Below are 27,710 nucleotides of genomic sequence, written 5' to 3'. Positions count from 1 at the left end.
CAACTTAGCACATGTCTCTCAAATTTGTTTGGAGGTGTCGAGATGAATAACATTGTTAGAGACAGGTTCTTCCATGCTATTGATGAGCCAACTTTAACCACTTAGTGTAAGTAACATCTTCTTCATCAATGGGTGGCCCAAGTTTAGTGAGTTGACCAAGTAGGTTCCTTGCTAGAAGGAACCGTCAAAATGGTGTGGACCAGCTCTAGAAATTTCATATCCCTCGCAAGGGTATGTTAGTAATCTTGAGAATATCATTTTTGTTATCCATGTATTCTTCAGCCATAAGAGGCAACTCAAGGCTAATAATGTACTCAATTTTGAAGTAGCCTAAGTAAGCGGCTTGGAGATTCAAGTGTAGCCAAGGTTAGTTCTGGTAGATGGGAGGAGAACCCGAGCTTATCGAGTATTTAGGCATGGAGGGAACCCTCTTAGGCCAGTCAACTTGCTGGCCAAAAATTTCTATAATTAATTCTCTAGTCCTCCATGTAGAGATTAGGAAAAATCAATCAATAAGCATGAGATCAAGTATGGTAAGGTAGCAATTCCTAATTAGATCTTTCCAAGATCATTCCAAAAATATATTTGACTCCAGAATAGGATAAACCAGTCTAGATTTAGTTCCTCATGAATTAGGCAAGATATGATTGATCAAAAATCAAACAAAATCAGGTCTAATCAAGAAGATATTGTGAGATCTTCAAAAACAATAATCTTTCTTCAAATGGATTGGCATCAACTAAATTTTCAAAGGACCACTACCTTTCTTATTTGTGCTTGATTAATTTTATTTAAAACACAATATTCTATTCGTGATTTTTAAAGAACAATCAGCCAACTCATGGCTCTCAAAAAATTCTCCAAAAAATCACAAAACCAAGTACAGTTCTTTAAACAACTCGGTTAATGGAGAAGCTTAGCATAGAAGTTAAGTAATTAGATTTTTGAAATTCAATGAATAAAAAAACCACTCATAATAGGCTAAACAACATTTTTATTCATCTATAAAATCTTGTTCCCACAAAATTAGAACTTTTTATGCAGAAAATGTCAACATAAATCAATTTTCAGCCAAAAACTTGCAAACAGACAAAACGGCTTTGGTAAAATTCTTCTACTACGAGATGCATAAAACTCCATAATTTCATAAGAAGAACATAGCAATAAGATCATCTTTGTACCATCTTCTAATTATCCAAAAACCAAGAGCATGTATAATAACAAGAATGAAAAACTTATCTCACAAGATTCAATCTTGCTTCACAAATAGCCTTCTATGAGTAGCTTTGATCATAACTTATTAGAGCATTCTTTTGACATGGGAATCCTAAATTTTAAGCTCTGATACCATGTTTAATTTAGGACCCCATGATTGAAACCTCAAGTAAGATGAGAAAGGGAGAAGAAAAAACAAAGAGAGAAAGAGCTCAGTTAGAGAGGAGAGAAGAGAAAAGAGAGGAAAAGACTTTAGGCTAGAGAGAGATTCTTCTACAAGTTGAGAAGTGGAGAGCTTGATTGAACCCTCAACCAAGACCCCTATTTACACTATTTCCATTACATATTTAGGGAAAGTTCAGAGATAAGTTAGGATCCCTAATATCCCTAATTACATCAATCATGATTATCCAAATCTACATAAATCAATTACATTAATCAAGGAAGAATGCCAAATCTTCCAACTCATGTGATAAGGATTCTAGCTTGTGTGATGACACATCATGCCAACTCGTGTGGTCATTGTGGGTCCCATCTTGTAACAAGTAGATCATTCAATATTTGTAAAGAATATCACAAAGGGAATCTTATTACTGGTAGTATACGTGGACGACATTGTTTTAACTGGTAGTGATACAAACAGTATGAGGGAAGTCAAACAGAAGATATGCAGTGAATTCAAAATAAAAGATCTTTGACTTCTCAAATATTTTCTCAGTATTGAAGTTTTCTAGTCCAAGCATGGTATTGTTCTATCTCAGAGGAAATATGTTTTTGATCTACTTGAGGATACATGAATGATGGGATGTCGACCAGCCGATACACCTATGTATGCTAATACAAAATTATGTGCAAGCTTTAGTGAAGATGTTGATGTGAAAAATATCAGAGAATGTCAAGAAAACTTATTTATCTCACTGTGACCAAACCAAACATTTCATGTGCAATAAGTGTGGTTAGTCAGTATATGCATAAACCACAACTTACTCACTAGCAAACTTTGGAGAGGATTCTCACATACTTAAAAATAGTTGTAGGTAAGGAAATCTTATATAAATGTCTTGGTCATTTCAACATTGAAGGCTTTGTTGATACAAATTGGGCAATATCACTTAATGATAGGAAATCCACCTTTGGTTATTGCACTTTAGTTGTAGGAAACTTTGTCACATGGAAGATTAAAAAATATAATGTTATTGCAAGGTCCAATGTTGAGGTAGAATACAGAGTTATGGTCCATGTGATAAGTGAACTTCTATGGATCAAATCTCTCCTAACATAATTAGGGTTCCACAAAGTGGCACCTGTGGAACTTCATTGTGCAACCAAAAAATCATTCACATTGCTTCCAATCTAGTCTTCCACAAAAGAACAAAGCATATTGAGGTAGATTGCCATTTCATACAAGAAAAAGTACAAGCAAGCATTATATCTCCTAGACATGTTTATCTCATAGGTAGGATGCAGATATCCTTACAAAGTCGAACACATCCAAAATTTAAACCACTATATGCACCAAGTTGGGTATCTATGACATTTTCTCTCCCCCAGCTTGAGGGAGGACTATTAGAAGATGTGATTTATTTATAGTGGCATTGATGTAAAAGATCTTTCTTTCTTGTCCCTTTTCCACCCTTCTTTGTGTAAGGGGCATTGATGTAATTGCTGCACTTTTACACTTATAAATAGAGGTTATGGCTGAGGATTAGGTATGTTTTTCACAACCCTAATCCTCTTTCCTTTTCTCATTCTCTCCTCTCACCAGCCGTCCTCTCACTCTTTCTTCTTCTATCTTCCCACTTCGTCTTCTTCTTCGGTTGTTCTTCTCCTATAGTGTTTTGTTCTTAACTAATCATCATGGGTTTCTAAAATCAACAATGAAAAATGTAACAAAGTCTCATTTGAAAAGGATAAATACATAGTAAAGAAAGAAAACAATGAACTAGTTCTAGAGGGACATAGAAAAAGAAACCTCTATGTTGTGAACATAGATGATTTACCCTCAACTAGTGTCATCTGTTTGGGTGAAAAAATCGATGAATCTTCATTATAATATAAGAGGCTATGACACATAGGAATAGATTCCTTAAACAAATTAACTAAGAATAACCTAGTGATAGAACTACCAGATAAAAAAATTGTAAGAGAGAAACCTTGTGATGTTTGCTAACTTGGAAAGCAACACAAAACTTCTTTCAAAACAAAGAACACAGTTTCAACTTTTGGACCTCTTCAACTAATCCACAAAGATTTATTTGGACCTACTCAAACCTTAAGCCTATATGCAAAACATCTTACCTTAGTGGTGGTAAGTGACTATTCTAGGTTCACATGGGTAAATTTCCTAGCACAAAAGGATGATGCTTTTCTAACCTTTGCAAAATTATGTGAAAACGTTAAAAGGAGCATGACTATAGCTTTGTCAAGATTATGGGTCACCATGGAGGAGAATTTGAAAATTCACATTTTGAGGAATATTGCCCAAAGCATGATATAGACCATACATTCTTAGCTTCTCAAACTCCTCAAAAAAATGGTGTTGTTCAGAGAAGAAATAGAATCTTAATTGAGATGGCAAGGGCTATGGTACATGCATACAATTTGCCACATAGATTTTGGGACGAAGTCATACATACCGCTTGCTATATCATAAACCGAGTAAGAATAAGGCCACTTCTCAACAAAACTCCATAAGAGTTGTATATGGGGACCCTTCCCAACATTACCTACTTCATAACCTTTGGATGCAACGTGTCCATATTAAAAGAACCAAAGGAAACATCAAGAAAGTTTGACTCTAGGACTGATATAGGAATTTTTTTGGGTTATTCATCTCATATAAATGCATAGAGAGTTTAAAACAAGACATCTATAAGAGTTGAGGAACTAGTACATAATGAGTTTGACGAATCTGATTTGCCAAATCCAACCCTGACTCCAATTTCTTATGACAAAGAGGGAAACCCCTTCAATTCATCCATGAGATCTCAACCTCAAGACCATAATCTTGAAGAAAACCCTAATGACTTTAATAACCAGGAAGATTCACCTATCGATTCAAAGAACTATAGGTTCATGGCTCATCACCCCCTAGAACAAATCATTGGTGACCTCAAGGGAAAATTGCAAGAAGAAGAGTAACTCACGAAACTAAGACAAATAGTGCCTCATTTCTCAAATAGAGCCCAAAAGCTTTGTCGAAGATGAAAAAGATGACTTTTGGATTATGGCAATTCTAGAAGAATTAAACCAATTTGAAAGAAACCAAATTTGGACTCTAGTACCTACACCCCAAAATCAGCAGGTCATAGGAACCACATGGGTTTTTATGAACAAAATCAATGAGGAAAATCAAGTAATGAGAAACAAAGGTAGGTTAGTTGCCAAAGGATATAACTAAAAGAAGGAATTGACTTCAAAGAGACTTATGCACATGTGGCAAGACTAGAGGCAATTAGAATCCTAGTAGCTTATGCTTGTCACATAAGTTCATTCTTAAATGGTACATTCAAGAGGAAGTCTATGTTGAATAATCCAAAGGATTTGAAGACATGAGCAAGCTTGACCATGTATACAAATTATATATAGCATTATATGGATTAAAAAAAACACTTATGCACAAGTGGCAAGACTAGATGCTTCTCAGATGATTCAACCCTAATAGTGACGCCCCCAAATATAAAGAGGAAACTAGGGTAACCACGATACAAGAGTAAAATCCCCAAACTGCCTTCAATGAAGTAGCAGGTAATATATTGTGGACTGGGCGGAGGCTCCGCGGGAGGCTTCCTGCTACCCTTCCAACCCCCACGGCGTTGGTTCTTCTACTTAGAACTACATACTCCCAAAACAGTTACGACCCAAATCCGGTCACATCCCAAAAGCATTTGAATATCAAATGTACCAAAGGCCTCAATTGGTCAGTCAGGAGGAACTTAACGGACCTTCATATGACACAATATTAAAAACTGGATAGACCCATGTTTGTCCAATAATAGGTTATCCACATGGATGACATGATAAATATAATCCAATATTTAATAATATAATGGATTTAGTTACTGATATCCACCACAGTTTCTTTATAAGAAATTATTGTGAAAGATACACTGCAGCGTATGTTGCTTTCCTATGCCTAGGAATAGAAAACGACGTAAATGAACAAGTAAAAATGCTCAAGAGAGGAATAAAAGCCCATATTGAGATACTAAAAGCAGGATATACTCAACCTATAGTAAATCACCTTATAGATCTAAAACATTTTGTGGATCATGAAATTGAACACTCTAGGATATTAGAACCTATCCGAGAGATGAAAACTAAGTTGGTTAATAACAAACCAAGTAGAAAAGAATTACAAGAAGTTATTTGAAACATAGTTGAAGTAAAAAAATCAACAAAGCGTTGATAAAGATCGTTTTACACGAGATATTTGCGCTTTAACTCAAAACAATGAACTAAGAGAACTTGTTATTCAACATACCTCTTCGTCATAACTTTATATCAATTGGAACATCTTCTTCAGATTTTGTTTCAAAAATTAGAAGAGACAGTGTCTCCAGTAAAATTCCTAAATGTGTGAATCAATTGGAAAAGAATGTACTTCTCTTCAAAATAGTGTTCATGTACATCATGAAACACAGGGAGAATACGAAGAACATCCTAACCTTATGCAAGATGGACAAAAGTGGACAATCAATATCCCAAGGATAACTGAAGTCTACAACAAAGACTGGATTGAATTCCAAAAACAATCCTTCGTTTTCCAAAAGAAACTATCTATAGAAATATAGGACACCGATTCTGGTACCTTCTCTAACAGATTATTAAGTGAATCTAACTTAGCCAAGCTAAAACGATTCAAATATGTCCATTATGGACTAGTTCTTATAGGATTACATCCCCTAATACGAATCAACCAAAATTTACCCTTCATTGCAGCTATAGTAGACAACTCAGTGAAGAATAATTTTTAAAAAGCCCTACTCGGAGGAGTTAGAGAAAACTTAGGTTTAGGCCCAGTCTCTTTTACAACCTGGCCCAACCTACAAATAGATTTAAACGACAACCATATCCAGGATATCTTGTCCCTGAAAAATCTAAACAAATAATTGGTTGAATAATGGCATTCAAGCAAGAAGAAGAAGAATAATGTGCATACTCGTATGCATAGTTGCATGAGGAATCAATACTGGAAAGGTTCCAGTTAAATATTCAAATAAAATTACAGAATTATCCAAAAATATTGGATATTCTAAAAACTTGACCATAGAAGAACTTGATCCAAAAGAGTTAACATGGCCAACAGAATAGGTAGTTCAACCTCTAGCACCCAGACACCTTCCTCTCTCCAGAAAAACCATTAAAGAGATTGAAGGAAAACTAGTGATTACCAACACTAGATTCAGCTTTTTCCTTGAATAGGACAGGCCCTCTACCTCTTCTAGTAGAGCCTCAACCAGTTCCCATTTTGAAAGAATAGCAAACCCAAGGCCCAATGCCTATGTTCCACTTTACATCGATGATGGCACATAGCCCATATAAAGCCTTACGCCCATCAATAGGAAACAGTGACTTAAAAAACATAGTCACCTATTCCAACCAAACTTTAGAGTCTTATGGAAAGACCCTTACTAGGTTAGAAATTGTTGAAAATTTACTGCAAAAATTAAACTTCCTCTATGATGAACATAAACATTGAGAGATAATAAAATGTCAAACTATTCTAGAAAATATTCTAGAAAAAATTGACCATGGAAACTGTCTTGTTTTCTTTAAAGAATTAACAGAACTAAAACAACGTTTAGAAAATCTAAACAAAGATAAAATGCAAGAACTTCTAATAGAAGTTTTAGCATTAAAAGAACATTTAGGTTCTTCTTCCAGTCCATCAAGGTATAAAACTCCTTTTACACCTTGGACATCAGAATGATCTATAGGTGGAAACTATTAGATCATCTAGAAGTTTGTAGAGCAGAACTAGTCCTCGCTCTACAACAAAGAGATAATCTTCAATGTGAAGATAATACAATTCCATCTCAAGTAATGTAACATTATTGGTGGATGAGACTAAATGATCGAGCTTAAAAAATGAGAAGCAAGATCAAAAGGATTAAAAGAAAGCTAAATGTCATAGCTTTATAAAATGAATGAGTTTTTTTATTTAATAGATATGGAAACTCCATTACCCTTAGGCCTACCTAACATTACTGGATGGCTTAAAAAACTAGTTTATATTGTACCATGCATAGCACTTAGAAGGAAAGATCCAAAACCATCAGCTTTTAGGATTGCTTCCAAAGCATCTTCATCCACTGATGATGAAGTTTACGTCGAATATAATACTTTCAGTCGACAGCCGATATATTATGTTCAAGAGGAAAAACCATCCTCTAGTAAACAAAAAGAGCAAAAAGACAATGAAACAGAAGCATGCGACTCTGACGAAGTTGCAATAGAAAATACCAACAACAAGGCACATGATCTAGGTAAAAGATTTTGGATGCTACACGGTGGCAAACCCAGCCAACATGAAGCAGAAACTTCAAGGGCACAAGACATCCTTATGGGAGACAAGTTTTGCAACAGAACAGCGGATAACTCCCTAGAAAGAGAAAATTACTCCCACTCCAAAATATCATTGGGAGGACAAAGGTATTCGACAAAATACACCAATGTCGACCTAGACAATGCTAACAAAGGACACCAGTCCATTGATAGTATAAACCCATATGGATTTTATCTCAACTTGGATTGCCCCAAAGATGGAGAAAAAATCTTTAAAAATGGAAAAAAAGTATAAGCAATACTGCCAATATGCATGAATTTTGGGATAAACATTCAGCATTTAACTTTTTTACCCATGTTTTACAGGGTAATGTAGCTCATTGGTGGGTAAACCTTCCCGAAGACCAAAAAATAGCTACATCAACATCTATAACCTCGATCCTCAAAGGATTAATGTCTAAGATATCAAAAAAAATTCTAGGAATACATCCTAGCCTAGAAGCTTACAACGAGACTACTAAACAAAGAAAACGTTTAGAAACTCTTCAAAACCTAAACAAGTTACAAATCTGTAACATTTGTTTTTAAGAGAAGTATTATTGCGAATTTTCAAGTTACTTCTATAAACTACAAAAAGAGGAACAAAAATCTTATCTACCCATCTTTTATTCAAAATTTCCAGAACCTTTTCCAACTGTTGCTGAAAAGGACTATATTGCAAAATATTGGCAAAACAACCCAAAGTTTCCAGGTTTAACCATGGATGTTTTCCTTCAAATGGATACTCTAGGTTTGTGCAAGACATGTTGGCAAACCTCTGTGAAGCGCAATGACTACAAAAGAAAAGTAGTAAAGCGTATAAACAAACATTATGTTGTTCTAACTAGAACAAAAATGTAGGAGCTTATGGTTGTAAAAACGACAACCAAAAGGAAAGAAAATATCCTAAGAAATTTCATAAGAAAAAATTTAGGATACAAAAAAGTTCAAAATCCAGGAATACTCCTAAAAAGAGATATTTTAGAAAAAGAATAAACTCTGGCCCCACCACATCCAATAAAGGGTCTAATGCATATTGCCCAAAATGAAAACCCCTGAGTAAATGCAAATGTTGGCTATGCTAGAAAGAAGAACTTTTCGCTCGTGATTGTCCTAATTATAAGAAAACGGCATTATAATACCTATATGGACTTGGCTGAAGAAAAATGATTGGAAATCATTCATGAAGATGCAATCCAGTCAGACGATGAAGTATATGAACTTCATCTCAAGACAGACTCTTCCACTTCAGAAAACTCAGAAAATATGTCAGACTCATCAAGGAATTTCTCTAAATGAGTATCTGCATAAATTCAGAACATGTAGCCTCTGGAAATTCTTATATCACAATCAAGCTTAAGCTTCCGAGATATATCAAATTCCATATACACGCTCTTGTAGATACTGGAAGTTCCTATTGTCTAGACAGAAAATTTTTTCTTCCAACCACTTTATGGAAAACAATTGAAACACCACTTCAAGTAACAGTTGGCTCAAGAGAAAAATATTTCCCTTCCTGCAACAGCAAAAAATATTCATCTTGACATCGGAGGTAAAAAATTTATGATCCCAAAACTAATAAGTTTAGGACCAAATATAAACTCAGGACCAAACTTACTCCTAGGAAATGAATAATTAATGTTCCACGCCCCTGTAGAACAAACTCCAAATTATTACAAACTTCGTTGTCGAACCAGACGCGAAATAGACAATTCTTCCTTATATGTATACGCAGTCAAACCCATTGAAGCTTTTTCCATTTCAGGCAATGGAGAAATCCTCCATCTAGTCTTCAAAAAATGTAGCAAGCGTGGCGATGAGGTCCCCCCCTAGAAGCTCTCCTCCTCACAGAATCCTACGATACAGAAGTTCAATAGCTTCTAGATTCCACTTGTTCTGAGAAACCCTTAGAATGGTGGAATAAACAAAAACCATATGCATACCTCGAACTTCTTGATCCTTCAAAAGAGATTCGAGAAAAACCTATGGTTTACACTTCATCTGATGTTGAATAATTCTCAACTCAGATAAATGACTTGCCTACCCAAGGTTTAATTCAGGCAAGTTATTCTCCACATACATCTTCTGCTTTCCTTGTTCGAAATCATGCAGAGATAAACGTGGAAAAGCTAGAATGGTCATTAACTATAAAAAAGTTAATGAAGCCACAAAAATGGATGGCTACGATCTTTCTAAAAAAGAAAGGTTAATAGCCGCAATACGGGGAAAACAATAGTTTTCCAAATTTGACTGCAAGTCAGGGTTTTGGCAAATTCATCTGACTGAACGAACTATTCCCCTTACTGCATTCAGTTGTCCTTATGGATACTATGAGTGGTTTGTAATGCCCTTTGGGTTAAAACAAGCTCCAAATATCTTTCAAAGAAGAATGGATGATATTCTCAAACCATTTTTTAAAATTCTGTTTAGTTTATGTTGACAATATTTTAGTTTTCTCAGACAACAAAGACCAACATAAAGAACAACTACTTAAGGTATTAAATGCTTTAAAAAATGTTGGGATAGCACTCAGCAAAAACAAATCGGAATTGTTTAGGACTAAGATAGATTTTTTAGGCTTAAACATATCCAAAGGAGAAATAATCCTTCAAAATCAAATTTTGGAAAAACTAGCAGCTTTTCCAAATGAAATTGAAGATGTGAAACAACTTCAACGTTTTTTTAGGGTGTCTAACTTATGTTGAACAATTTATTAAAATTTTGGCTGAAATTTGAAAACCCTTTCATCAGAAGTTAAAGAAAGATGTCAGATGGGAATGGATTCCCAATGATAGCTCTAAAGTTATTAAGATCAAACAGATGATAATGCATCTCCCAGCGTTAACTCTCCCTAATTCACAGGCAAAACCAATTTTAAAAACTGATGCTTCAGACCACACAAGGGCAGTGGTCCCAAAATGTAAAACCAATGATTCTGAAAGAGTATATAAATATACCTCAGGAACATTTACATCTACTAAAATAAATTATCATTCATATGAAAAGGAAATTTTAGCAGTAAAAAATGGGATAAAGAAATTTTACATTTATCTTGCCCCCAAAGAATTTCTAGTTAAAACTGACTGTAAGAATTTTGTCGGTTTTATGACAAGAAATTTAGAAGATTTACTTTGTCATGGTAGATTACTCTGCTAGCAACAATGGTTCTTTCAATTCTCTTTTACTATTGAACACATTAAAGGAGATAAAAATTATTTACTTGATACTCTTATTTGAGAATTTTCTTGTGTTTTAGACAGGTAAAAAAGATGGATCCCTTCAATAGCACTTTGACAGATTTAGTAGCAACAATAGTCACTCTTACGGTATTGCTCTCAACCCTGGAGTCTCTTTTTGACAACCCCCTAGTTCTTTCTGAAAGAGGAGAACTTTTAGAGAAATGTGCCCATTTTGGGTTAAACCGAGATGATTTACAGCTTAAGGTTAATCAGTTAACCAATGAGCTACAAGAACTCCAAAAAAGGCAAAGCCCACCAAGTGCTTCTGGGACTTCTACCAAATCCCCTTCACAGGAAAAGGAAGCATCAACGTCCGCTTCATAGCATACGGATGACTATAGTATTCTATTGAATACAAGTCTAATCGGAGTTTCTATCGATTATGCTATGCATAAAAAGGAAACCATAAATTCATCTTCAAGTGAGATTGAGGAATTAGGGACTTCTACCTACCAGTCTCAAGCTGGAAAGGAAGTCATAACAACTCCAGAACCTATGGAGATGGATAAGCCAAAGAAAGATACCTCTTTCAAGGCAAAGTTAGTTACCCCTTCTGAGTTCACTAGGTTGAAAAGCCTGGGTAAACCGGATAAATATGAGTTTAATGAGTATGATTTTCTTAAGAAAATCAAACCTAAAACTAACAGACATCATGTCTAAAAAACCCTCGCTACGCCCTCAAAAGGTGGACAATGCTCGTCCAAAAACTTCATCCGAACATATTGTTCAATTTCTTATATGGAATGAACAAATTGGACAACGGATGAATACTCCCTTTTTTACTATAAACTCTAGCAATCACTGGAATCAAGTGATACTAAGTCAAGAAGTTGACTCTAAATATGTATCCATGTTTTATACATATGGATTCATAGGGAAAATTTTGTTGCAAGCTACCAATTTATCAATGCTTGAGAGAATGCCAAAAGAAGTTATGGAGGCTTGCAAAAGCTTTATTACCATAACTAAATGCAACTGGATCCGACTTAAAATCGTTTCTTGTATTGTTGATATAATTGATGACATCAAGTTATTTCTGAGTATTGCGATTATCACACTTGAATCTATCAAAGAAGGTGATGCAAACGGATATGACCCCACTAACATTCCAAAAGCCAAGCCTTGCCCTGAGTCAGTATTGCAAACCAGACGTATACAAGGACTCAAAACTCTAGTCCAGTACATAAAACAACTAGTACATAAGAAGAAATGCTTTGTCTACAAAACCTTGGTCTCACTGACAATTGTAGCACGAAGCTATAAAGAGACTCCGGCAACAGTTTAGAAGAGTCTTGAAGAAATGCAGAAGAAATTACATAATGGTAATATCCCATTCAGCAAATTGACAAAAGAATTTTTTTGCAATATGGCCCAGAAGACCTTCCAGAAGAAGCACACATGTCAACTGTGCAAGAAAAAACTGGCTTCCGATGACAATATGTCAGAATGACGGCGACCGCTCTACCAAAAGATTCTTTTACGTTAACAAGATGACGTCAAAAGCTGAAAAGACCCATTTACCCCCACTTTCAATGCTAAAAGGTAATAATACGAGGGTAACAATGGAAAAAAATGCAAGTTACCCTTCATCCTTAAACCAGAACCTTTCTTTCAAAGTCAGAGGAGGAAAAATTTTTCTACTCTTGCCTATAAATTCAAAGCCTAGATGAAGTTCAAGGCATTCGAAGACAGACCCAAAAATCATCAAGCAAGTTGAAGACTGACAAAGCAAGGGGATTTCCGATAGCAACATGATTTTTTATAAAATCACGGTACATGAAAAATAGCCGTAATGGCTAAGTAGTAAAGATGGAGTCGACCAGTAACACGGTTGGTAACTTCGGGAGTTATGTAATTAGTGTTTATATTTTTTTGAACAATATATTAATTTTTAGCATAGATGTAATATTCAAATTTCTACACTATAAGTTTATGTTCAAATTCCGCATATAAATATATTTGATCTCCACAGTGTATTGATTATCTTATCCTTGTTTCATAATCTTAACAGTATCTGTTTAGAATAGTGTCACTTAAATAATATCAAAATAGTGCCAAATAGGACTGAAGTTAGGTTCTTAGTATTATTCGACTACGCTTTGAGGTAGAAAGCAAAACGGAGTTGTGCTTTACCCTACTGAAGCAACCACGGAGCCGCATCGGTTGACAATGGCTTGGGGACCTCTGAAAACCACGAGGTCACATGACGATTTAGTCCATGTGGTGGTAAGCCGACAGGAATAGGGTCAAAACCCGAATAGCATTAAGCATCAGCAGAAGTCATGTTGGGCCTTACTACAGTTTAGTTTAGGTCTCTATTCTAAAAGGTCTACTACAAAAGATTATTATAACATGATTAGTAGAATGAAAAAAATTGGTGTTTAGAGTTTCCAACTGAAGTTGCACATAACTTCAATTTCTCAATTGTAACAGTCTTTGTCAACATATCAACCGGATTCTAACTTCCTTGAATCTTCTCAAGTGCTAAGACTCCATCCTCCAGAGCCAATCTGATGAAGTGATAACGCACCTGCATGTGCTTTGTTTTGCCATGATAAACAAGATTCTTTACCAAATAAATAACACTTTGATTGTCACAATCCAACACATTCTTCCCAGAAAGACTGCAGCCATACCATCTCTTTGCTGGCTTTGGTCACGGCAACATATTCTGCCTCAGTAGTAAAAAGAGCAACTATCTTTTGTAACTTAGAGACCCAACTAATTGTTCTACCACCCAATGTGTATACATATCCAGCGGTACTCTTCCTGCCATCAATGTCTCCAGCCATGTCAGCATCTACATAACCCTGTAATCCCAAGTCTAATTTTTTGAAACATAAGACTGAGTTTGTAGCGCCTCCCAAATACCTGAGAATCCACTTCATTGATTCCCAATATTGTTTACCTGGATTTCTCATATATCTGCTCAAAACTCTCACTGCATGAGCTATGTATGTTCTAGTGCAGACCATGATATACATGAGACTGCCAATAGCACAAGCACAAGCATAAGGAACATTGGCCATGTAGGGTCGCTCCTACTCTGTAGAAGGTGATTGCTCCTTAGATAGCCTAAAGTGACTAGCCAAAGGAGTACTCACTAGTTTTGCATCATTCATGTTGAATCTGTTCAACACCTTCTTCACATATTCTTCTTGTGACAGTTTCAAGACATCAATGTTCCTAGTAATCCTCATCCAAGGATTTGTTTTCAAGCACCCAAATCCTTCATTGCAAACTTTTTGGACAACTCCTTTTTCAACTTATATATTTCCTGTTTGCAATCATCTTTTATCAACATGTCATCAACATATAGCAGTAGAAAGATGTAGGAATCATCAAGCTTCTTCACATAATAGCAATGATTCGCTTGGAAACCCTGTGGTTGTATCATGTAAATTTCTTCCTTCAACTACTCTAGGTGCAAATCTTCATTTTCAACTAGTCCAAGCATTGTTCTAATAGTAGTCAATTTCACTACTGGAGAGAAAATCTCAATATAGTCAATGCCTTCTTTTTGTTGAAAGCCCTTTACCACCAGTCTTGCCTTGTACCGCTTGCAGCTATCTTGTTCACCTTTTATTTGGTACACCCATTCGTTCTACAAGGCCTTCTTCTCTTTTGGTAACTCGGTCAATTGCCATGTCTGATTGGATAGCAGTAAATGCATCTCATCTGACATGACTATGTTATGGACTCCATAGCATCTAGAGTAACTAGTCGACGCAGAGGGTAGACTATGTAATTTGTAGCTTTATTTCATTAGCAGGTTTTGATGTAATTTCTTTGAAAACTGATGGCCTCTTGTTTGGCCTATGTTGACTAGAGTAACTAGTCAACGCAAAGCGTAGACTATGTAATTTGTAGCTTTATTTCATTAGCAGGTTTTGATGTAATTTCTTTGAAAACTGATGGCCTCTTGTTTGGCCTATGTTGGAGTCGTTTCCTAATTCTTTTATAGGGACGTCTGGTTAGGAAATGGATTAAGCATTGATCAAAATTAGTGTAGTGAGATCGGTTTCTCTCTCTGACGAGGTCCAAGGCCGATTTTCCTTTGAAGGCTCGTTCTACCCCAGCCATTGGGCATTCGAGGCATTCCAAATCTCTCTCAACCTCAGTATTCAATCTGGAAGCAAGAGAAGATCGCCAGGTGACTCGATCCATGGCAAGGGAACCTAACAGACCAACTCCCACTAGGTTGATTCATCATCTTGCACGGCTTCCTCATAACTCTTTGGTTCACCTTTATCAGTCAACAAAATATAACTTAGTGTAGGGGAGTACCTTTGTCGTGGTCTACTAGTTCTGGTAGATCTCCTAAGTTCAGTGACAGGAATGTCCTGATTTACTTCTGGGGGCATGTTTTCCTAGTCTTCCTGAGCAATATTCTCTATCTCAATAACTGGAAGATCTATCAACCAAATCACTTCAAACTTCTTGGCTTCATCACTTGTGCTCTTAGACTTTGTTCTCAACCTGTCTTTATGCATGGCACTTTCAGTGAAGATCACGTCTTTGCTCCTAATAACCTTACAACTTTGGTCATCCCATAACCGATAACCAAACTCGATAACACGATAGAAAATAAGAAAACATATCTTAGATTTAGCATCAAGTTTACTTCTAACATAAAAATCAATATGAATATAAGAAACAAAACCAAAAACTTTCAAGAAAGAAAGGTTTACCTCTTTGTCGCTCCAGACCTCTTCTGGCCTTTTGCAATCCAATGGTGTTGAGGGACCTCTATTGATCAAATAGGCAGCAGTGCTAATAGCCTCAGACCAAAAAATATTTAGCAATCCCGCATGTAATATCTTGCTCCTAGCACGCTCGCTCAAGGTTTTGTTCATCCTCTCAGCCACACCATTCTGTTGAGGTTTTCCAAGAATGGTCTTTTTCATCTTAATTCCATTATCAGCACAGTACCATTTGAAATCATCATCTATGTATTCTCCTCCATTTATCTAACTACAAGCACTTTACCTTCAAATCTGTCTCATTCTCAACCATTCATCTCCATCTCTTAAATGTATCAAAGACATCAGATTTATTTTTTCAAGAAATAAGCCCATACCTTTCTGTTTGCATCATCAAGAAATGTCATATAGTAGTTAGAACCACCAAGGGAAATAAAATTTGAAGAGCCCCCACACATCTGTGTGTACCAACTCCAATTTTGTTATTTTTTGTTCATTTCCAGCCTTAGAAAAGCTAACCTTTTTCTACTTACCAAAAATGCAGCCTTCACAAAACCTATTGTTTATAGTTTTCAACCCTAGTAGCTTCCCTTTGGACTAAAGCACTTTCATTCCCTTCTCACTCATGTGACCGACCCTATAATGCCACAAATCAGAATCACTAACAGAATCAACAACTGCAACCATGTCTCTACAACTGGAAGTGATGTACAAAGTTCCAGTTTTAACTTCTCGTGCAACAACCATGGCTCCCTTAGTTACTTTCCAAGTATTACCATTAAAAGTCACATTATGACCTTCATCATCAAGCTGCCCTACTGAGATCAGATTATGTATCAGTTTTGGGACATATCTCACCTTGTGAATTTTTCACACTGACCCGTTTGACACCCTCAAACTGACATTACCAATATCAACAATATCCAAAGGTTCTCCATCAATAAGATACACCTTCCCATGATTTGCAGCAACATAATTCTTTATGATCTCACGATGTGAGGTGGTGTGAAAAGAAGCTCCTGAATCTAACACCCAAGAGTCAATAGGGCTATCAACCAACAAGAATAAAGCACCTTGTACCTCTTCAGTCACCGTATTTGTAGCATCGTTTTTCTTTTCATCCATATTCGGTGTTTTGCAATTCTTCTTTATGTGACCAGACTTGCCACAATTCCAACATTCCACATTCCTTCCGAATTTGGACGTGCTTCTACCATTCCTCGACTTCCCTCTACCATTGCCCTTGTTGAAACTTCTCTCAAAGTTCCTACCCCAAGTATCGACATTTAGGGAAGAATTAGATGTCGACGATTCTCCGATGTCCTTTCTACAAACTTCCTCAGCAAGAATGGTATCCTAAACATCATTAAAGATCAATTTCCCATTGCCTACAGAGTTGTTGACCGCAACGTTCATAAGCTCCCAAAAATTTTGTAGAGTCGCCAAAAGAATTAAAGCACGAACCTCATCGACAAATTTAATCTGAAACGAGGTCAATTGATTGACAATCGTGCAAAACTCATTCAAATGCGTTTCCACTTATGTATTTTCTATCATCTTTAAATTGAAATTTTTTATGAGATGTACCTTATTATTTGCGGAGGGCTTCTCATACATGTCAAACAAAATCTTCATCATCCCCATTGTGGTTTTCATCGATGCCACGTTGAGAACAACATTCTTCGACAATGTTAACCGAACTACTCCCAACACATGTCTATCAAGGAGATTCTACTCATCATCTTTCATACCTTTTGGTTTCATATCCAAAAGTGGTGCATGCAGCTTTTTATTGTACAAATAATCTTTGATCTGCATCCTCCAGAACGTAAAATCCATACCATCGAACTTGTTGATTCCAAGTGCCTATCCTTCTCTGCCAGCCATTGCTCTCAATCATGAACCAAAGTTCTGATACCACTTGTTAGGAATTAGACGCCCTAATTCTAAACTAACAAGAGCAATAATAATAATTGCGAAAGAAAGGAAAATCAAACACGAGAACAAACAAAAAGATTTATACAAGTTAGCCTCAAGGTGAGATTACGTCCTATCCTCCACCATTGAAATAATACCACCATGAAGATGAAATAGTTTACGAAAGAGATCGCACACACTTACAGGTGTTGTTTTTCTCTAACCTCTCTCAGGCGCAACTAATGCTTCTCAGATGATCCAACCCTAATAGCGGTGCCCCCAAATATAAAGAGGAAACTAGGGCAACCGCGATACAAGGATAAAATTCCCAAACTGCCTTAATAAAATAGAAATTAATATATTGTGGACCGGGCGGGGGCTCCTCCCCCCTTCCAACCCCCACTGTGACCTTACTATGAAGGTCGATCCGCATACCTATTCATCGTAGAGCATTGATTGGCTCCACAACATAACAAGCTCATCGATCAAAAACCCTATAGAAGCATGATAGAATCCCTACTTTATCTATCAACCAATAGATTAGACATAATGTTCTTGGTATGCCTATGTGCTAGATTTCAATCTGACCCTAGAGAATCTCACTTAGTGTGTTGTGACAAGAATTTTCCTTTATCTACTTTGAACACCAAACTCAGGTCTTTGGTATTGAAACTCATCAACCATTGATCTAGTAGGTTACTCCAATGCCAATTTTTTTAAATCCAAATTTTATAGAAAGAGTATGAGTTGTAGCTGCCAATTACTTGAAAATATGTTTATCTCTTGGTTTTTCCAAAACACAACATTTGGTTGCATTATCTACCACCGAGGCTGAATACATAGCTTGTGAAATTTGTTTTGCTCATTTTATTTGGATGAAACAACAATTAGATGATTATGGCTTAGAGCAAAGTGAAATTTCAGTCCATTGTGATAATATGAGGACCATAAGTCTATGTAAGAATCTGAATCACCACTCTCGATCAAAACATATAGAAATAAGACATCACTTCACCAGAGAGTTGGTTCAAACCGAAGGGATTAGAATTGAATTTGTTCCTGCTGAAAATCAACTAGCGAACATTTTCACAAAGCCATTAGGATTTTATCGGTTTTCAAAGCTTCGAGGAGAACTAACCTTGACCAACCTACTTTATTTCGCTTAGGCTATTAAAATTGAGTTTAAAGGACACATCCCACAAAATTAGTGCCATAAGAGTGAAATAGAAATCAAAAGTTTCCCGTCTTTAGGTTTTCAATGACGAGGGAGGAGGAAAAGGAGCATGGGCTCAATTATAAATCAAGTCCTTTACTGATGAATTTGAATTTATTAGTAAAAGTAAATACCAATAAATATTTGAATCAAATTTGACAATTCTAGTCAAATTTTGGACTGAAACGAATCAATGGTTAAGATTAAGCCAAATATATGGAGTCACCTTCATAATCAAACTCTGGATGCTCAGATTGCTTTATGAAGCTCTACAATTCAATATGATGGCCTAGATGAAATGGATCCATTTCTTAAAGATTGACACAAAGTCATCATATGGGGTTGAAGGGGCAGAGGTGGCACCATAAAAAATCCCATAAGAAGACAAATCTCTTCTTCTCATGGGAGGAGAGTGTGTCATGACAAGAGTCTCTCTCTTGTGTGTAGAACTAGTGACAAAAAGATAGAGATGAAAAGGAAGAGAAAAAGGTGAGGTGGTCAAACCACCTCCATCACTCTTTAATTAAAGGACACCCCTTCAGCTTTGGGAGAACTAGGAAGAAGATTACCGGATAAAATGGAGAATTCATGAGATGAAACACTATATCTATGCCCATTCAATTAACACTCTGAGCCTCAAAAATCTTGCCTTAAGATAAATTTTACAGTGGAAGTAGCAACAAGAAACCATCTTGCAACTACTTTGTCACCCTTCTTTGACCCATCATACACAAACTCAAATTTCTTCATCAAGTACTAACCAGAGGCCAACCATAAAGTTGAAGCTAACTAACGAAGGGAAGTTCCAAGCCATGAATAAGATGGTCTAAGGTACTAATCATGTTGAAGAGTGGATATCGAATAAGAGGAGAAAATCTAGGGCTCGCTCCTTGGTAATTCATACTCTTATAATTTTCTTTTGTTACCGTACTTACGGTTGTGATTCTTCACAAACTTATCCATTTTGTATGTAAATACCAACAACTTTCGTTTTCATTGGTAAAAGACATTTTTTTGTCATTAATTTTTTTGTAGGCTCCATTCTTGTCCACCTTCCATTGGAGGAGAAGAACTTCTCCCTCAATCTCTCTTCTTTAAAAAAAAAAAAAAATGAATATGATAGGTTTTGTATGTTGTGCTAGATAGGGCTTCTATGTGCCATGCTAGTAGCTAGGGTTTATCTGTTCGAATTGGTGAGTTTACCAAGTATATGGAGAAGGTTGAAATTTTGTTTTTAGAAATTATTCTTAAAATCACTGTTTTTAAAGATCTTAAATCATACTAAATCTTGGCCAAAAATCCCCATATAAGGGTTAGTCCACTCATGACACACATCATCGTCTAACCTGTGTGTGAACCCTGTAATGAAATTGACGAGAACACCCTCAGCCAGCTCCTGCAAAACAACAAATCTCTTCCTCGGCTATATCTGTTCGTTTCCTCCCATACTCAGAACACTTTACCTCAATTTAGAGAAAACCTCCAGCTACGTGTCCCTCAGTCTCCTGCATTGCTCTTAGTTCAGAACGTTTCGCCATCTTTATCTTCTTCCCCTCACCTTTCCCATTTTCGCCGGCTCTCCTCCTCCTCCTCCTCTTCTTCGTTCTTGTTCTCAAACTCCGAACCCATGGGTCTGTTCAATTCTCTGCTGAATCTCGTAGTTCCGCCGGCGAGCATGGTCATGCTAGCCTTTGCATGGCCGACCCTCACCTTCCTCCATGTCTGCGAGTGGCTATTCCACACCCTCTACAGCGAAAACATGGAGGATAAAGTCGTGGTCATCACCGGAGCTTCCTCCGGGATCGGAGAGGTAATCTAACCTTCAGTGACTCATTTAGAACTCCATTTATTTAGTATACCGTCGTACAAATTTCTTTGAATTTTGACGAAGAAGCTCAATATAATCAAACGCCTGTCTGCAATATGGATATGACCACAGCAAATCGCATACGAATACGCACAACGAAGGGCCAACCTTGTTCTTGTGGCGAGAAGGGAGCACAGACTGCGGGCAATCGCTGAAAATGCGAGAAGAATAGGTGCAAAGCATGTCATGATCGTTGCCGCAGATGTTGTCAAGGAAGAAGAATGCCGGAGGTTCATCGCCAAGGCTGTAAACTTCTACGGCCATGGTAATTAATTCATACCAACTTCTCATCTCCAAATCATTGATCCGGCCAATGGTAAAATTAGAAAAATAAAGGTTTTACGATTGACCTGACTTCTTACTTACGTTTCAGTGGATCATCTGGTAAACACAGCAAGCTTGGGCCACACCTTCTCCCTGGCAGAGGCCACGGACACCTCTGTGTTTCCTCATACGATGGTAAGTTCTATTTGCCTTCTCATCATCTTTAGCTTCATTTTGACTTCATCAACATCAGATATTAAATGCCTATTTGGAACACAGAAAGTGAAGAAAAAAAAAAAGGTTTATTTTCTCTTGTTTGGATGCCCACGGAAAATGAGACAGAAATCAGAAGAGAAATATAGTCTTTCTTGTTAGGATACATGAGAAAAATGAAAAAAAAAAAAAAAGTAATATTTTAAATTTTTTATTATTAAAATTTTCTCTCAAATTTTTATTTCTTTTTTTTTCCCAAATTCCATCATTTTGTGAGAGAAATTTTATTAAATAAGAGAGTGATTTTCTCTCTTATTTCTTTTCTGACAATGATTCTCTACTGCCAAACAACAGAAAACAATTTTCTCTCTCATTTTCTTTTCTTTTCTTTTCTGTGGGTTTCGAACATGCCCTAAAGGTCCCATATGGCTTGTGATACGGAGATGCCACTCCATGTGATCGGTGTTGCCCACTCGATATGTAATTAGCTTAGATTTTTAACAGTTCCGTTACAAGGACTGTTGATTTTAACTCTTCTCTTCAGGACTGTATAAACAAACCAGGTTCACTTTTTAATGTAACAGGACATCAACTTCTGGGGGAATGTTTACCCTACATATGTTGCTCTTCCTTACCTGAGGCAGAGTCATGGCCGGATTGTTGTGAATGCATCACTAGAGAGCTGGCTACCCATGCCAAGAATGAGCTTGTATGCTGTCAGTATCCATTAATATTTTACTATTATTATTTTTGTTCTTCAATTCGAAATGATGTTCAGTTAAACCCCTAGTTTTTCCTCAGGCAGCAAAGGCTGCTGTGTTTAATTTCTACGAAACGTTGCGGTATGAGCTCGGGGACGACGTGGGAATCACTGTAGCAACGCATGGGTGCACTGGGAGCGAGATGACCAGAGGCAGGTTCATGCTGGAGGAAGGAACAGAGATGCAATGGAAGGAAGAGAGAGATGTCTGTGTCCTCTCAGTGTTATTATTCTATTTATTAATCGTCTTCAACCTAGCTACCTGACATAAGTCTGACTACAGAAAACAAAACAATGGCGTGATTCCAGGTGCCTGTGAGTGGAAGACAAGTGGAGGAGTCCGCGAGGATGATCGTCTCTGCCGCTTGCAGGGGAGACCCATACGCCAAGTTCCCGAGCTGGCACGATGTCTTCCTGCTTTACAGGGTCTTCGTTCCCGACGTTCTAAGCTGGACATTTCGGCTCCTTCTAAGCACTCAGAGCGCCAGAAAGAGATCCTAGGTCGGCACTGGTAGGCCCCTGCTGGAGACCTCCTCTCCTGGGAGGCTTCCGGCAGGTCCTCTTTCCCTCCAACCCATGGCTAGTCAGCACCAACCGAAGCACGAATGATCTGATATTTTCTGTTCATCATGTCGGAACATCTGTAAGAAAAAATATTGATGAATCGCCATAGCTAGATGCTTGATTATCTATCACACAGAGCTTAGAATAAATAATCTCTGAGTCGTAGAGACATTTTCATGGTATGATTTTCTGTAAGATTTTCTAACGTGTTTCAGTTTCTAAGTTATTTGGATGATCATAATCTGAAGTTGGGTCCAAGGTTCATCCCACAATGATTAGTCAATTTAAAAAATATATTTTTCAACTAATAAACTCAAGATTTTTATACTCATTAATTCACGTGAACTAGTTCTTAATACTCCCCCTCACGTGTAGACTCCCTTTTATGGTTCTACTGTCAGAGTGGTTCCGTCCACTCTTGTTAGAGTTTGTGGTCTGAGTTAGGTACTTGGCTTTCCGCACCTTAAACGGCTAGTCTTTTCGGGTTGTATTGGCTACGTATCTGACTCAAAACTTCGTAGTTAAGCTAGCCTGGGCGAGAGTAATTCTAGGATGGGTGACCTCTTGGGAAGTACTCTTGCTTAGGAATTTGACATGGTATCAGAGCTAGGCACGCCACGACCCGTGTTCGTATCCCGTGAGAAACGGCTCCAGAATGGGCGGGGTGGGTGTTTGAGTGGTTTCATCCACTCTTGTTAGAGTTTGTGGTCTGAATTAGATACTTGGCTTTTCGCACCTTAAACGGCTAGTCTTTTCGGGTTGTATTGGCTACGTATCTGACTCAGACTTCGTAGTTAAGCGAGCCTGAGCGAGAGTAATTCTAGGATGGTGACCTCTTGGGAAGTACTATTGCTTCAAGTGGATAATTTGCGTAGAGGTCTACATATGAGTACCTATTCTGATACCATGTGAATTTGGATCCAAGGCTCATTCCAAAATGATTAACCAACTTAGGAAACCTCTTTTCCTTGTGCTTAGTTTTGTGTCCAAGAGACTACCTTGGTAAACAACAATCGTTCTAGAGGTATGTTCATGTCTCTAAAATATGATGGCAAGGGCAACTATGAACATTAGGGATTGCAAATGATAATGTTATTTGTGTTTCAAGACTAGTTAGACCTAGTGGAGAACGATTATAAAGAGCTAGAGAAAAACATACCACAAACTCTAGAAGAGCAAAAGAATTTGAAAGCAACAAAAAAGAAGGATATGAAGGCCTAGTATTGGATAATGTAGGTGCTAGAGAAGAACATCTTGCACAAGATACATAGGATAAAAATGTCTGAGGCTTATGATGTGCTTGATGAGATCTATGGGGCATAGATAATAATGAAAAAGGTAAAGTTACAATCTTAACAACTTCAATTAGAGACCATGAGAAGGTCTAATTTGGAAAGTGTCTCTTAATATTTTGATAGGCTTACAATATTAGTCAACTAAATGGTTGACAATGGTGATACCTCACTAATACCCAATTAGTGGAGAAGGCTCTCAGAACCATGAGCAAGAAATTTCAACCAAAGGTTAGTGCCAAGTTAAACTAAAAGTAGATAAAAATTGGTAGCAAGATTAACAAATTTATTCACCTTTCCCCTCTAGATTTGTTCCTCACAGGACCTAACAAGTGGAATCAGAGCAAGTGTACTCTAACAATCTAGTTCCAAGTTAAGTATTAAAGATCCTGAGTGAGGTTTAGACCAATTTCACATTAACCCTTATTTCTTTAGGATTGTCAGCTGATGATAACACGACTTTTAGAGAGTCATGGTCCCTTTGCCCCTCTAATCTTTGACGGGACACGACATAAAATGTGGGATTATAGAATGAAAGTTTTCATTCGGTCTGGGAGTAGATATGAGAAAATCTATTTGTAATGGGGTTCCTTTGCCCAGCTCATAAGGTAAATAGAAAACTTAGCCCCAAATATATGACTGATGGGAATGATAAAGACATTTCTAAAGTAAATGGCAATGTAATGGCCAAGGATAATGGAAACATACTTAAAATAAGGAAACAATGAGTGGATAGGCTGAAATGAAGGATGTCCCAATATATTGTGCTAATGTAGAGTTTTTTCTTGTGAACTTGTTATGGTAGTAACTATTGGTGTATCCAAATAATAAAGGTTTCCCTATTCATGACTTCCACCAATCACATGTTTCGTCTGCAGATCTTGAAACATACATTGAGTAGGATATAAGGTTATAAAACAATTAAACTTTTTTGTTAGCTGACTAACAAACATTAAATTCAATGGAAATTGTTGACCATAATGTTAAAGTCTTAGGCAAGAGTCCTTCCCAGGAGGTCACCGATCCTAGAATTACTCTTGCCCAAGCTCGCTTAACTTCGGAGTTCTGAGTCAGATACCTAGCTAATACAACCCGAAAAAGACTAGCCGTTTAAGGTGCGGAAAGTCAAGTACCTAACTCAGACTTCAAACTCTAACAAGAGTGGACGGAACCACTCTGACACATAAAAGACATCATTTAGGTGAAGAAATGGTGTAGAGTAAGTGGATCTCATTCGTTGTGCCTTTGTTTGTGAACCATCGGCTATAAACAGAGACTTATCTTTTGGACAAGGAGATAAAGAACTCATGAGATTAACATTACTATCAAATGCTCAAAGGCCCCAAAGTATATGATCCAAGGAGATGGAGGAGAATAAGTAACGAAAAATATACCTGTATACTAATTTCAGCTGAAGCAAGGGTGGATGTTGTATTGGAGGTAGCACGAACATAACCTTAAGTTTTTGAAGTAACTCAAACTCCTCATTTGTGATGGCCTCTTTGCCTCAAGAGGACTCAACATGTCTTTCAAGTTTGGATGTAATTATGGTTGAAGTTTGATTAGCAATGATCCACTTTGATTTTCAATGTATTTTCCAACAACTATCAACCAGATGATTGAGCCCTTCGATACACATCCAATTCTGATTTTCTGCCTTTCTGCTTTTCTGGAGCATTTACCATTTTGCCACCTCTTCCTCTACCACCCCTAGTATTTCTTCCATGATCCCTATGACTTGTATTTCCTCCCCTACATGGGGGGTAAATGGCTAATGATTTATCTATAGGTGTGGCTACGAATGCATCTAGATACGAAGCATTATAGCACAAATCAAATAAGAGCAATGCAACAGAGCTAAGAATTTGTCTTAGTCACGTCAAAATAGGATTTCCAATTTATAAGGCATATGGAAGCCACAAATGCTTCGTTTTGTTTCTCTTGAACGGCAATGTCAATAGAGTATGTCTACACAAATTTCCACTCTTGCATGAGTCCTTTGAGTCTAGCAAAATAATTATCCACATTTTCCCCTTGTGTGGTAATATAAATCATCTAAAAAACATCATATAACTTTTGTAGACTATCAGCAGTAGAATATAGTTATGCACAAGTATCCCAAACAAGTTTTATTGTTTCAAGGTACACCACATTATTTTCTACAACCTCTTCCATACTATTTCTTAGCTAGCTAATGATAACGATATCCTCTGTAAGCTTTTTTTTTATGTAAAAAATCTTCTTCATCAATAGTAGGAGTTGTATTAACTAGATAATCAAATAAGTCTTAGGTAAGAAGAAACCGTGTAACAGATCGGGACCAACTCAAGTAATTGGACAATCCCCCTTAAGAGGGATAATGGTAATCTTGACTTTTACTAAACATGTTTGAAAAGTTCTCTTCAGCCATAGGTGAATCTTGTAACAAATCCACAATATGTAATGTCCAGTTTAAAAAGGTAATTAAACATGCTTAAATCTATATCTCACAAACCAAGTGACTAAGAGGAAAAAACAACCAATGAAGTGTATACAATATCAAGGTTTGAAGCAAATAAATGGTTGTGTTCTTATTCAAGAACACTTAAAAAGAAGCACGATATCTCGAAGCTCAAACCTGTTGTCTGAGTGAGGTTCCTCTCAAGCTAAAACTCTATCTTGAAGTAATCCTATCCAAGAAGTTTTTCTAACCATATTACTTATGTAGTAGCAATGATATAAATGATCCTTTATTTTTGTCCTTTTTTTCCTCCCTTCTTAGGATAGACGATCTTAATGTAATTCTTGATATATCAATTATTACAGTCTAACCTCTTAGTCTTCAAATATTCATTTCTTCACTTGTAGGTATTTCTTGAAGATGACTTGACAACCAGTTAAACTTGGGGTTTTGCATTGAGTTTTGTCGATTCTTTGTATTGACCTTTATCTTTATGTATTTTGAAGGAATTGTATGTAAAATAATTAATTATAAATATTAACATATCTATCTATAATTAATTATCAAAATATAGATGGAAATCAATTAGGTCAACATTTGGTTACCTCTTATTCTTCAAAATACAACCTAGTTTACTGACACTAAGAGACATAAAAGAAACACCACCGTGTCTTTGCTGAACAAGCAGATATACAGAACTGCAGATTTCAGAAACTTGGGCTACCAATGCCAGCTGAACGGATTTCGTTTTCTTTAACTCAAAGATGCCAAGAGAGGAAACAAGAAACGAATTGGTCAAAGCAATGAATCCTAAGACTACACAAAGCCAGGAAACCAGAATTTGGTGACGAGAAGCCGAGTTAGAGAGTCCTACTGACTTCAGATAGCCAAATAGAGACCTGTTCACTTCAGCTGCTGCTGGAAATGGTTGAATATACCCAGACAAAGGGCCGAACCACTTCATGGAGTCGCAAGAAAAGGAGACATAATAAGAATAGGAATTGCTGGCTACTACCAGGTAAGACAGCACTGCACGTTCTCTACTGAAAAAAGAATTCCTGTCAAATTCAGGTGATCAACTCCTGTGTCGAATAGAAGATATGGTGATTGGGTTGGAGTAAGTTTCTGGATATATCATTCGAGGCAAGGTAGACAGAGAGCATTCGATGCAAACCTAGAAAACAAAATCAAGAGAAACTAGTTTGATGCAAGGATCAAGTTGACTCGACAATGGGAGAGACAAAGGAAGAGACAAGGCAGCAGACGCAGAATGAAGAAGATGAGGTGAGTCTCCATACTACAAGTCTACAAGTGACCCAACACTAGCATTTTCAGTAGGGGGTGAAAGAGTAGAGACAGCAACACTAGAAGGTGAAGGATCTAATGTGGGAGCAACCAGACTTTTCTAACACAGAAAGAAAGAGGAATCAGAGTATGTGGAACCAGCACTACTGAAAGATTTATCAAGTAAAACATG

General features: G+C 36.9%; 1 protein-coding gene across 1 annotated transcript; it reads left to right on the top strand.

Annotated features, from left to right (window-relative positions):
* The first annotated feature begins 20,452 nt into the window (after window positions 1-20,452).
* LOC137950815 (11-beta-hydroxysteroid dehydrogenase B) lies at window positions 20,453-22,531 on the top strand. The gene is made up of 6 exons (XM_068797443.1): window positions 20,453-20,643; window positions 20,773-20,965; window positions 21,074-21,159; window positions 21,762-21,893; window positions 21,979-22,143; window positions 22,247-22,531. Exons 1-6 carry the CDS (start codon window positions 20,461-20,463, stop codon window positions 22,436-22,438), a joined length of 951 nt encoding a protein of 316 aa, XP_068653544.1. The 5' UTR covers window positions 20,453-20,460; the 3' UTR covers window positions 22,439-22,531.
* The last annotated feature ends 5,179 nt before the right edge of the window (window positions 22,532-27,710 follow it).

Source organism: Aristolochia californica, unplaced genomic scaffold (genome assembly GCF_029961685.1).
Source record: "Aristolochia californica isolate CCGP_79_NKW_82.1479 unplaced genomic scaffold, dmAriCali1.0.hap1 SCAF_14, whole genome shotgun sequence".
NCBI classification, from domain to species: domain Eukaryota; kingdom Viridiplantae; phylum Streptophyta; class Magnoliopsida; order Piperales; family Aristolochiaceae; genus Aristolochia; species Aristolochia californica.
The sequence above is the reverse complement of the archived record's forward strand: the minus strand, read 5'-3'. Positions and strand labels throughout refer to the sequence as shown.